The sequence below is a fragment of the Alosa alosa genome, chromosome 2 (assembly GCF_017589495.1).
Source record: "Alosa alosa isolate M-15738 ecotype Scorff River chromosome 2, AALO_Geno_1.1, whole genome shotgun sequence".
Lineage (NCBI taxonomy): Eukaryota > Metazoa > Chordata > Actinopteri > Clupeiformes > Clupeidae > Alosa > Alosa alosa.
Genome location: NC_063190.1, coordinates 8,646,909 through 8,660,117, shown reverse-complemented (window position 1 = coordinate 8,660,117; position 13,209 = coordinate 8,646,909). Strand labels below are relative to the sequence as shown.

Genomic DNA, 13,209 nt, shown 5'->3' with positions numbered 1-13,209 from the left:
TCAAACATGCAAGAATAATGCAGTCTGTGGAAAGATTTCATCCCTCTAAATACCCATCCTTTATACTCTTCAGGTCTCAGATGAGTTTACCTTTTGCTAACCGTATCAGCTGTCATTTCTATATAGGGGGGTGTTCTAACAACAAAATTTCACTGCAGATTTACAGCTGATGATCGGCTGTAAAGGGGAATCACAGCTTCTATTACTGTACAGTAATTTCAGTGTTCTATTCATCGCCCTCCATGATCCCTATACTTCTTTTCCAAAATGAAACTTTTATGCAAATGACACTTAACCTCTCAGCAAAGCACTTGCAATGTGTTTTTAATTCTCTCTCTCTCCCTCTCTCTCCCTAATTTCTCTCTCTCTCTCCCCCCCCACATACACACTCACTCAATCGCTCACTCACTCATATTCCCCCTTGCACTCACTCCATCTCTTTCACACATGACTATGTTCTTTCATCTCTGATTTCCCCCTCTTTTTCCAAACCCCATCCTCTGCCCCAGGAGAGTCTCTCACATCTACTCACTGGAGCGTGACTCCGCTTGAAGGGCTCGCTTTCTCTCCAGCAGCCATCGGTGCAGTGTCCACAAAGCAGACACAGAGGCTCACGTGTGACGTGATGGAGGAAAACAAAGTTCAGGGCTGCATGGGCTGTCTTGTGCGTCCCTGAGGGGATTCCTGCCTTTATGCCTTCTGCATCCTCCTCCCACATCACATCTGAGCTGAGATTTCCCTGGGATTCAGAAAAACAAAGGGGCATACATCATTCATCATATCAGGTCTAGAAAAAGTACTCACACATGACCAACTTGTTTGACAAAAGCTAAAAAATGACTACAGAATGGGACAAGAGCTGATGATAATAGCAGATTAAGAAACATTACGCAAATGGGATGAGCATTGCCACTATAATTTCTTTCCTGATAGTTGATATGCAGAAAGTGAAACATCCTCTAGAGGAAAGGCATGACATGAAACCAAACATAGTCATGGCAACATGAAAGAGCCTGAGATGTTGAAGGAGTTCTTGCATCTATGTATTTGGTTGTGTGTGTGTGTGTGTGTGTGTGTGTGTGTGTGTGTGTGTGTGTGTGTGTGTGTGTGTGTGTGTGTGTGTGTGTGTGTGTGTGTGCGCGTGCGTGCGCGCGCGCACATTATCCACAGAGCATCAGCACATGCCTTTGTGGTAGCCAGCACGCCTTCCTCCCTGGCCCCGTGCATTTGGCAAAGGAGGGAGATGCAGTTGCCATGACGACGGCGCTGTGTATTCAGGGGAGCTGTTGAGCGCAGGGATTGGAGGAGAGGCGGGAGAGCGGGCGGGCAGAACACTGTAGCAAACCTGTCACCCACCATCTACCCCTCACATCCTGTCTGCAGATCAGGAAAGTGATAGAGAGGCGCTCACTCTACTCTTCCTCCAGCCATCCCTCTGCACATTTCTCTCTGCACAGCAAAAGCATTCTTTTAGAAAAGCACACTCACACACCACAAAGCAAAGGACAATCAGACAAATAAACTGAGCCGCCATCCATCTCTGCGATCTAGCATGGCTACCATCACCTGTACCCGATTTACGGAGGAATATCAGCTCTTTGAGGAACTTGGAAAGTAAGTCGTCACATTTATACATTTGTTTGTGCTTATTTTAAACAAATAACTGGAGTGAATGAATGAGTATGAGTAAACTCTACTATACTATAAAGTATGTCAAATATACTGTTTTAAGAGATGTGGAACTGTTTGAAAGATGGTAAGATAAGTGAACAGTGTGCTCAAATTAAGTTGACAAAAGCTGGAAGCGAGACATGAAAGCTTAATTGTATGTTAAGCAGATGATTAGTTTTGATTAGATTTGATTAGGGATTTGCGCTGATTGAATGATGGTGAAACTCTAATGATAAATATTTGATATTTTATTTATTTTTCCTCTTTCTTTCTATTTTGCCATGGTTTTATGCATAGACACTAACAAGTGTTAAGGGGGACAAAATCATTGAAATACTCTGTTGTAGTATGGGCAATAATTACATATTAATTATTGAACTCAAGAGTTTATTACATTGTCAGATAGTTAATCATACACACATTTTAATAACTAAAGTGCAGAGAAATGAACAGTATCAGGAGTGAGGAGAATTTATTACTTAAAACAAACCAAGTGGCCGCTGCGGCTCTGAAACACTCGTAATGAAGAGATGAGCCACTGTGAGCAGAGAATGTACTTTTCTGAGTGCTTTTCACACCTACGGAGAGAGAGAGGGTCCACAGACCCCACAGCCCACCTGCCCACATCTATACTCCCACTCACAGCATGTATCATACAACACACACACACACGCACACGCACACACACACACACACACACACACACACACACACACACGCACACACACAGACACACTCACAGACACTGACACACACACTAACCGTTGAGTAGAAGCTGCCCAAGCCAAGTTCAATCATTTTATTTGAAGGCAGAAATCCAGCAGCTCACAGACGCAATACAATATATTACTTTGCTGTGTGTGTGTGTTTTTTTTATGTGTCATTGCATCACTGAGAACAATCACACACTTCAGGCCCACTAATTCACATTCACACTAAGGGTTACACAGTAGAGGACCCCTCTCCCTACCCCTACATAATAATCCAGTGGCCACGCTTTTAGTGTGTGCTGACAGACATGAGTGGCAACTAACATTAGTCAGGCAGCCTTCCTCTGATTGGGATAGATTATATAACCAACAATCTGCTCTTGTGTCAGCTTGCCATTCACGAAAGAAAAGTGAGCTGTGTAACTTAATAACAGTGATCTGTTGGAGCCTGGGGAATGTGATGAAGAACTACAGCCAGGGTCAGGACGGTGCTTAATTAAGTTAGACAAAACTTACGCTGCAAATGTACTGCAACCCAGCAAGTATTCAAATAAACTGGCTTCATTTAGATAGGCCTAGTCACAGAGACGATACAATAATTCGATTTTTAAGTAAAAACCTTTGTCTTACGTAAACATGTTGCCAATATCTGGCATTCCAACCACCAGTTCTCAATATGCTTGTAAGTTGTGTGTCTTAACTGCACTGTCAATCATAGGTAGAGAAGCTGCTCATTATTTACTTTAATAGTTTTAAACAATCAAATTAGTCTATATCTGCACTCTGATCATGTTTGGATGACATTTTAGACTTTTGTCTTTTTAAACAACCTGTCCTCTTTTATTACAACTTGTTGATCCTAGCAGTGTTAGTAATGTCACTTAACACCATGCTCAACTGTTTCCCAGGGGAGCGTTTTCAGTGGTGCGCAGATGTGTAAAAGTCCTCATAGGGCAGGAGTATGCTGCCAAGATCATCAACACCAAGAAGCTTTCTGCCAGGGGTAAGTGCAAGCCCTGTCGTACTGTCTTAAATGCACTGTGTTCCACTTCCAACAGGCTGTTGAGGCATCACACTACTGCCAGAGCACTTCATTATGCTACATGCATTAACATTCAGCTATGCATTGCTCTATTGAAGGTTTAGTGTTCCAGACTACAGTTTAATGTGCGTTCCAGGGCTCTTGGGTGGAGTGTGGCCTACTAAAACAGAGAGGTCATAAGATTAGTGCTTATGTTTCTTTTAGAAAAAATTTCCTCCAAAAATTACAGTAATAGTACAGGAGAATCAAATCAAATATGCAAACTAACATGTCATCGTGCTATCAATGGATGATATCCAATCAAAGTCTCTGGGCCACTAGGAAATATGGACTCCTGTTAAGGCTCTTTGGCTACTTTCGTCATTGCAAGAGCTTTCATATAACAGAGCAGATGAAAGATATACTGTATACCAGAAGTGTGGGAGGACTTTAAAAGCATTTTGGCACCTTTTACCGCCCACACTCAGTGTATAGAGACACATCACTTTGTAGTCAACCTTGAGGTTTGACTCGGTAAAAGGATAGGCCCTTTCACACTGGCGAAAAGGCCGCGATTTTATGTACCAGAATCGCGGAACGACTGTCCCTTTCACATAGACCGAGGCGGAACGGCGGGACAAAGTGTCTCGCCAAATTTACTACGAAGCCCCCTAGACATTTTGCCGAGTTTTTTCGTTCCGGGCACCAGTGTGAATGGGTCAAGGCGGAAAGGGGAATCTGGGCGGGCATTTCGATGCTATGTCCAGCCCACCACAGGAGATTGCAAAAAATCTAACTGATCAAAAGCAATAGCAATAGCAGAGACAGCACATTATGTCAATCTATAAATTCACAAAGTCTCCAGTCATTCAATGCCTGCTAGAGTTGACTGTAGCTTGGAATGCAATCAGTTGCCATAATAGGCTATCCTAAAACACTCTACACGCCTGTTAAACACTCTACATGTCTGTTACAGAACACGGTAGCCTATGTAGATAATTATTCTGACCCTAAGGAACATTGAGCCTTCTGAACATGACTCATGCAACCCTATAGATTCTGCAGCAGTCTGCCTGCACATTGGAATACCAATGTCCAACAAGGGAAACAAGCATTACTACACAACCATAAGAAAACAACCTTGGGGTCACCACCAAAGCACAGAAAATGAAGGAGAGGGATGCGAGCAGAACAGTGTGAATCCACCCACACACATCTGAAGTTACGTCATTACTGATTGTGCTCAAAGCTCCATTCTCCAATCTCCATTCACGCCAGGCTTGCTTTCGAAATTATGTTTTCTCAACAAAGTTTGGGCGGAGCCCATAAGGTTGATTGACAGTCATCACTCACCCCACCCTTGTTTGAGGGAGATTTAAACCCTCCTTACCTGCCAGATTTGACAGATTGTTCCTGAGACATTGGGCTCTATCTTGGCGATCTAAAGTGCATGGTCAGTGGCGAAAAACTTTATTTAGGGGTGTGTCCAGTCCACATTCGGAGTGGTTTTGTTGTCAAATGTTGCTTGGTGCAAAAAGGTTGTTTTTATGTTTCTTAATCAGTCATGGGTATGTTTTGGGCATAATATCCTTTAAACCAATGAGAATGAGTCATTCCCTTTAACAGCAAGCAGCGCAACTTCAAACAACGCATCGGTATTTTGATAGTCAGCGGTGCATTTGAAGGAATCTGCAGGTATTCCACTAAACCATGCTTAACTAAAACCTAGCAGAGTATAGCCTACACGCATCTGCACTCGTTTGAACTCATTGGCAAAGTGAAATTAACTTCACCGTGGTCTCATAGTCAACAACAAAACAGTTCTACACAATTAATTACTTTTATTGACTGACAAGGGGTTACCATCAAAAACATAGCCTGAAAAAAGCAACACTTACCCCAGTAATGTTCGAATGACTGAATAAAAATCCTAAGGCTATTTATCCTGCAGAGAAGTTGTTTCGGCCTGCTTGCTAAGGGCTGCTTACATCTGTGACAGTGTCTTCAACTGTGCTTTAGATGTGCCTTTCGCTATAGGCCAGGTTTTTCTTGGTCAGTGGGGTAATGTTTTTTAGAGGGTGTAAGATAGCGATTTTTGGATCATGCGCCAGACCACACCTTCTGCCACACCCCTGGGCGCAAGGCTTAAAGGAACCATATGTAAGATTGTGGCCAAAACTGGTACTGCAATCACTTTCAAATTACTGTAGAGCGGTGTATGCCCTCCCACTCCCCCCTGACTCGAGGTTGCCAACCGAAACATGCCGAAACACTACTGACTTTGTGATTAGTAGATAGGTGGAGGGTGGCGCATCAGGTCAAAACACAACATGACATGACAAAACACAACATCAACATCTGTTGAGGGCTGCAACTTCACTTTTTAAATGACAATATCCTGGCCGGACTACTGTTGTCAGTGATATAAGTATTTGAAATTAACATGATTTCTTAATGTCTAGTGACATATCAGGGCCATTTTATCATTTAATTGAAATACATTTCTTACATATGGTTCCTTTAATAAAAGTGAAGCGCATGGCGAAAAATTTCAGTGTAAGAAAGGAACAAGCTTTGCACCGCGTTTTTTATTGTCAAAATAGAGCCCATTGCTTACAGGTATTGAGTGTAGCTCTTACCATGTGTCTAATAGCGAATAATTAATAACTAATTTAGCCCAATTATGCACCCACCTAATAGGCTATGTGCTTGCTAATGTTTAACATACCAAGTATGCATTAAGTCTGACTACACATGGGGGCGCTGTGGCGCAGCAGGGGACCCAGGTTCGAGTCCTACCTGCGGTCATGACCCGATCCCACCCCATCTCTCACACTCCCACTCGCTTCCTGTCTGTCTTCACGGTCCTGTCCAAATAAAGGCAAAAAGCCCAAAAATATACTTTAAAAAAAGGTCTGATTACCTCCCCCCCACACTCACACACACACACACCAGCTCAGACATCTACTGGGCCGAGTCCCTTCTCGTGGATTAAAAATGCTAATGAGTGAGCGCATCGGAGGAGCCATTGTAATTATGTAATCTGGATGTCTAAGCCTCTCTGGGATCCCAAACGCTGTCTTAAATGAACTTAAAAAACATTGTGTTTGGACCTAATGACTACGATTTAATTTAGTTTCCATTCCAGCAACAGTCTCCACTCTCCTTTGGAAGCAAGCAAATCAGATGCATGCAGAGTATCCTCGTGAAATGTACCAGAGTAGTCAGAATGGTGATTTGGCTGTTAGGGATGCAGTTGGCTGACAAGTGGTATTGGCTGGCAAAACATGGAAATGGCAGAATGGTGAAATGGCAGAATTAGTCATTACATTTTCAGTATTTTCTTTTCTATCATGTGTTTTGTTGTTTTTGGAGAGAGGACGGGTGTTGTTGACTCATTATGTGTCATATTGAAGACTTTAGGAGGAAGTCAACCTTAATAAGGAACACCAGGACTTCTAAAACCAGTGGCATATCACTAGTTCTTGGTTGTTGTTAATACATTATGGAACATTTTCTAGTCAACACACTCTGTCCCCCCATCTTTCATGTAAGGCTCCTTAATATGGCCATAATTAATTAAATGACTAGATGCATTAAGAATTCACATGTTCCAGAACAGCTGGTCTTTTAGTGATAAGGTCTGAGACATCCGCTTTACACTTTAAAGCTGAAGTAGGCTTCGTATAGTGCATTGAAGGGAAGCTAGGGTGCAGTGTGACTCAAAGAGGTGTTTACTCAGAAAGGCGAGGAGTCTAGAACAGGCCTGAAGGTTCTGGAGACGCAGGTCCTCCCACTCTGTTCTCACATGAAGAGCCTGTATGGGGCGGTGGCCACGCAGTGATGGAGAACGTCTCGGGATCCAGGACACTCAGGGCTGAAGTGTCTTTGGAGAGGTTTGCGTGGGTAAGCTGAAGCTTACTCACCTTCGGAAAAAAAGTATGGGTGAAAACAAGGGCCAGTGCACTGCGCAAAAACAACGACCAGTTTGGTGGTGAAGTAAAAAGACAGGTGACTAAAATGATCTGAGGCTGGGTTTAGACAATGGGAGAGCATTGAGTTGGAAAGGCAAGGTGTAGGCACATAGAGGACTGAGTGGAGTTATGGACAACTGACCACTAGGCTGGTATAGAGTGACAGAGTTAGAGTTGTAGTCTACTCCTCAGCAAAGATGAGACGAACATGACACATAAACTTGGGTAGTAGTGTTTTATGTTGCCATATTTTGTACGGTTTCTCTTCATATAATGTTTGCTGACTGTTGGCCATTTAAATAGCAGTGCAGACCCAGTGGGTGTCCTTGAGGCACACATTTTCTGTTTCTGCTATCTATCTATGTCACAGTGCATTTTTGTCATGTATTTTATGAACAACAAACAACATTTATGCAGCATTTCTATGTATTTTGCACAAAGTGATGCCTTGTAATTGATATAAGATAAGGGACACATAATCGATTTCCAAATGAGCAATCTGGCTGTTTTGCGCTTTGTGAACTGCATGATGTTTTGCTGTTCTGTAGACTCCTGGTTCCTGTTCTTGGCCTATTTGATGACTGATTTTGTTTGGTGTGTTTGTGTGTGTGAAGTCATGTCAGAAGGCACTGGGGTGGCGGTGTGTGTGAGATGAGTCTCAGACGGCACCCTACTGTGCTGTGAATGACAGTGAGAGGCCAAAAATTCGGCCTGTCTGCTGGGGTTTTTGTCCTGGCAGATGATACCTTCTTCGTGTGTGTGTGTGTGTGTGTGTGTGTGTGTGTGTGTGTGTGTGTATGTGTGAATGTGAGTGTTTAAGATTTGTGTACATATCTAAACTTCTGTACAAGCTTATTAGGTTGTTTTTCAGTTATACAAACTCAATTTGGCACTATAGCATGAATACAATGTTTTGGATCATGATAATGGTTTGTGTGAACTGAGTGGAAGGATTGCCTCAGACAATCTTGAGACATAATCTGCAGAAAACAGCACTCTGCATTGATCCTGTAGTCTCATCCCATAGATGTATTTTATTCTGAGTATACTTTACTAAGTATACTTTACTTATATAGTAACGTATTAAAGTAGACCTTTTGTGATGAACTTGGCATACAAATCTCACTTTTTTTATTGGATGAAAATATTGGATTTTCATTTGTCTAGTAGCTGGTATAGTATTATTAAAGAAGGCTCTCTCAGTTCCGGCTTCAAAGGCTCATATTCTCCTTTTCATTTTACAATGAATACCTCACATCTCAATATTTAATGAGATATCTCAAGAGCACAAGGCTACTGTAGAAGTTATTTTAAAATATTGTATTACCGGTACTCATTTTTGTCTTTAGAAAGCATTTGCTGTTTAAGTAGGACGGCTACTTCATTGCTAATTAAACATGCTTGAAGATTCCATAAGCTTTTTAACAGATGAATTATTTTAATCAAGGAGAACATTATCATCACCCTATCTCAGATGGATCTTCCTTGCCTCCTCGATGGGATGCAAATAGAGGCAAAGTGGTGGTCTTGCCCACTTTTGCCTTGAGTTTGAAGTTATTGTTTTTTCCTAGTTGATTCCCAGTATTCCTCCAGTTGGACTATTCAAGGCTGAAACCTGATATATTTCATGTTTCATATTTTGTTATTCTTTTCCGACCCTCTGAGAATGCCCCCCATCCCCTTATATCTTATAATTCTATTCCTGTTCTGCACGGTTGCCTAGCAACACCATTCTCAAAGTTCGCCGCATGTCTTTGCTTAAATGCGTTTTACACTGTGAACAAAGTACAGTGTGAAGAAATGGATGGACTGCAGATTGTATAACACATTAAATGCTGATATGACAGTTGAAAGAATTAAAAGGGGGGCTGGGAGGAGGGTCTAGTCCACCAGATATCATCTCCATCTCCATCTCATCTCTGCTAATGGTGGTGTTGCCCGCGCCAAACAGTGCCCAGAGGACATGGGAGAAAAATAAGACCTCACCACAATTGCATATTAAATACAATTTCACTGATAAATAATACAGAGTTCCTTTGGACGCTAGCCTCATTTGGCTGCAGTCCCCCACCCCCTTTAATGTGGGCCTGTTTGTCTTCGAACTGTTTGGCCACCTGCAAGTTTATAAGTAAATAAAGAGAAGGAGGGAAATTTGTGGACGTTTTTTTTTTTTTCTCCTCTGGCTGATTTCAGGGAGCTTGTTAGAAGTGAACTCTGAGACGGTCTGAGGGAAGAGTGTAAATGAGGGAGAGTGGCAGCTGCAGCTGCTGGTGGTGATGGTGGCTTGGGCATTGTTTACCGCCTTGCCTACCCCCTTGCTCTCATTACAGGCCTCCATAGTGTTAGGATGAGTGATCTCCAGGCCTGGGGAAACTTCTTAATCAGCTCTCTGGCCCGTGGCTGTGCTCTCCCCCATTAGCTCTGATTATCATCCCCCCTTCAGTAGCACCATCATAATTACAGTAGGTAATGTACTGAACTTCCAGACCAGATCTCACAGGGCTGGGTGCCACAAACATCACAGAGGCAATCATTTGATTCAGGACCCACTGTAGGTCGTGTCTTGGTGATTAGTGGTGCAATGTTTTTGTAACATTAGAGGGAATGCTTAATGCTGTTGATTGGAGTGTATGGAAGGTATGATGCAGAATAAAAGCATTAGAGAATAAGGTTAAAATCACTATGCTGATGCCCAGTATACACTTGTGTGTTGGATTTTTTCGTTTTTGCTATTACCATTACTCTTTTGTACAGTATGCCACAGACATGGTCATGTCATGGGTCAGTTCCTAGAGAATAAGTGTATGGATTGATGTATCGACTCAATATCTTTGGATTTCATTGAACTCTTTTTTCCCCCATTTCAGATCATCAGAAGTTGGATCGAGAGGCCAGGATCTGCCGGTTATTGAAACACCCCAATATAGGTATGGTCCTACAGAGATGAGAGGTGCAGCTCATATACTCCTATAACCCACTTCACTGTGTGTCCTTTCTCATAAGTCTAGAAAGTCTCTGTTAAACTAGTATGCATTTGTGCACATGCTGTTAATTTTACAGTAATGTCCATTGTTGTAAATGCATACCAAAATGAGCTTTAATGTATGCTCAAATAACTTTAGGGAATTGTAGTATCCTTTTAAGACATCTGTCAGAGTTGTACTTAGCATGAACTTCCTCTCATGAAAGATTACCTATGAAGAAAAGAGCGATAACCATTCTTTACGACAGAAATAGATTCAACTTAAGTTGGAAATCCTTTGGTTCTCTGTAGACCTAGCCTATTAGACGCAGAATGCATGTATTCTTAAGCACTTTAAATGCTACAGTTAAAGCTATATTATTGACCCATGATGCTTTTAATTGGGTTGGTTAATTGTACATAATCTGAAAGCATAGGCCTACATCCTATTAATTTCAGAAAAGGCTTTGAGGTCTATGAAATCTCAACCTATGAAGAGCATTAAGGCTTAGAAGGGGTGTGTGGGAGTGTATGAAGTCTTAAGTAAACGCTGGATGTCATAAGGAGTTCGCTCGTGGAACGGGGTGTGTGATATACTGATTAACAGGCTACGGGGCACTTTTCTTAGCCCACTGCCACTTTAATAATGCAGATCCCTCTGTGGCACAGACAAGATGGTTGCATTATTAATCAGAGAAATTCACACTCTTTTCTTGGAGAAGAGAAACCTGTCTCGGCTGATCTTTGCCAAAACAAGCTAGCATTACATGAGAGTGTTGGAAAAAGTTGAGAAAAGACAGTTGAGAGAAATAATCTGAGATCAGTTCACAATTGTTCACGACAAGTGAAGAGTGAGGGGGAAAAAGCAAGTTGAAACTGAGAAATAGCACTTGAGTTGAGCATGGAATGACTAATTGGGAGAAAAAGGGCAACTATTAAAATACGCAACAGCTGAGTTACTGAGTTTTACCTTTCTTGGTTGGTGCATAGTAAAGGAATACGTTCACTAGACTACTTCTTTGAAGGCTTGGCCCTTTGGCTGTGTGAACACTTAAAAACCTTGAGGGACGTAAACCGGCTCTGACTTGAACTCAGTCTGGGAGATTGTGTAATCTGTCAAGGGCTCCCCTGTTAATAGTAATATATCATGTTCAGCTTATACCAGATGGATCTGAGGCACTCTTGCCATAGGTCTGTTTTCCAATCTATACATTTCGAGGTCACAGGGGAGAGGATGCTTCCTTCAGAGGTGTAGTACAGTGGTTTGCAATACCAGTGTCTGTCCCAAAAAGTCCACTAGCCTTCTTTAGTGACCAGATATGATGCAAACGGCTAATATTTGCAGCATCCTCCTCCACCATCTTTATGTCGACAAGAGTCCGCTTTTATCCTGGCACTAATGCAGTGATTATCAAACTTTTTCTTTCATTACCCACTTTCTTTCTTCATTACCCACCCGCATTCTCGAGCCCCACCTGTCCCTCATCCCTCTAAGAAAGTGGTAGGTCAAGCTTAAAATTGTCAAATTTATTGAAATAATGACAAATTCTAAATATATCCTTATCAACAGAGTTAAAATCAGCTAGTGCTGCAGATATAATAATAAATAAATACATAACACACATATTTCTGTTTTCCAGCAACATATTAGGAAGCATAGGCCATTTTACAGCATTGCAGGCTACAATAGGCTATATCAATGAAATACCAACATACTGCATTAAATGGATCCATAATCCAGTCATACTGAGCACTGTGCTGGTTGGGAAATATTTTTGAAATAAACTTTGCAGGGATGTGATGTAGGCCTACTGTTTAATACATGGGATCACAAGAGTGGCTCCCAATCAGACGTTTCAGCGGTTTCGCTCAGAAATCTCAAAGGCATTATACTGTCGCGATCGAGGCGCCTGTCCCATACTCAAGTTTTTTTGGTGAATGCAGTAGGCCTAATCTTATTTGCTAGGTGAGGTAGGTGCATGTCTTTGCCTTGTAACTGGACATTTAACTCAAATGTATCGCTAAGATATATCAAATATATCGCTAAGATAGGCCAGCTTCGTCAAGAAATGTTCATTAGTGAACGTGCTTGCAGCTTTCAAACATGCGCTCTTCCTCCAAGAAGAGGCGACAGCACTTTACCTCGGGAAAGCCACCTTGCCTCGCTGTGAAACAGTACAGCCTTTTGGTCAGCTACCCTCTCTTCGCAAAGTGCGGAGAATAGACGCGCTTTTAAGGGCCGGGTTTTGATGAAATTCAGCACTCTCACAACAACGTTCAAAATCTCATGTAGGCTTGGTCGGGACTAACTAAGCTAGCGCTGACACGAGCGCTTCCCTGTGAATAACACAGTGCGTCCATTGCGCATCGGGTGCTACCTGGGCCCAGGCTACAGAAAAAAAAATAAATAAAAAAACTCACGTCACGTTTTTCACGTCAGTTCGTGCCCCACCTGGCATGTCTCCGCGACCCAGTAGTGGGTCGCGACCCACAGTTTGAGAAACGCTGCACTAATGGAATCACACAGGCTCACACACAGGTCACTCCTCTGCAAATTGACTAACACAAAAAGTTTGTCTTATTAACTAATAGAGACAGTAAGGCATCAATAGGATTTCTCTTGTTTACAGTGTCTCTGATTTAAAGAATGACAAGCTACTGTTAAAAAGGACAAACCCAGGGTAGGGTCATTAGTCTGGGGTCCTTGTGTCTAAACTGTTATGTAATTGTGCAGATCTGCATTTGGCGAGAGAGGGAATGTGTGTGTGCTGACTTCATTTGTTTATTGGCACATTCTGTCAAAAGCGGTCTCTCTCAGTGGCAACTGATGGTATTTAATTGTCGAGTAGCCAGCGCCCACCCACGCCCGTC

The 13,209-nt window shown here is 42.3% G+C and overlaps 1 protein-coding gene across 4 annotated transcripts in view; it reads left to right on the top strand.

The window, feature by feature from the left end:
• The first annotated feature begins 1,332 nt into the window (after positions 1-1,332).
• Positions 1,333-13,209, top strand: part of camk2a (calcium/calmodulin-dependent protein kinase II alpha) — a 38,813-nt gene continuing 26,936 nt past the window's right edge. For 2 of the 4 annotated variants that reach the window (XM_048268031.1, XM_048268026.1), the window contains exons 1-3: positions 1,334-1,614; positions 3,290-3,384; positions 10,244-10,303. In XM_048268031.1, coding sequence (XP_048123988.1) covers positions 1,553-1,614; positions 3,290-3,384; positions 10,244-10,303 — 217 coding nt within the window. In that variant the 5' untranslated portion in view covers positions 1,334-1,552. Of the gene's footprint in view, positions 1,615-3,289; positions 3,385-10,243; positions 10,304-13,209 lie in introns of all 4 variants that reach the window. The other 2 variants (XM_048268018.1, XM_048268041.1) reach the window with 2 other exon arrangements.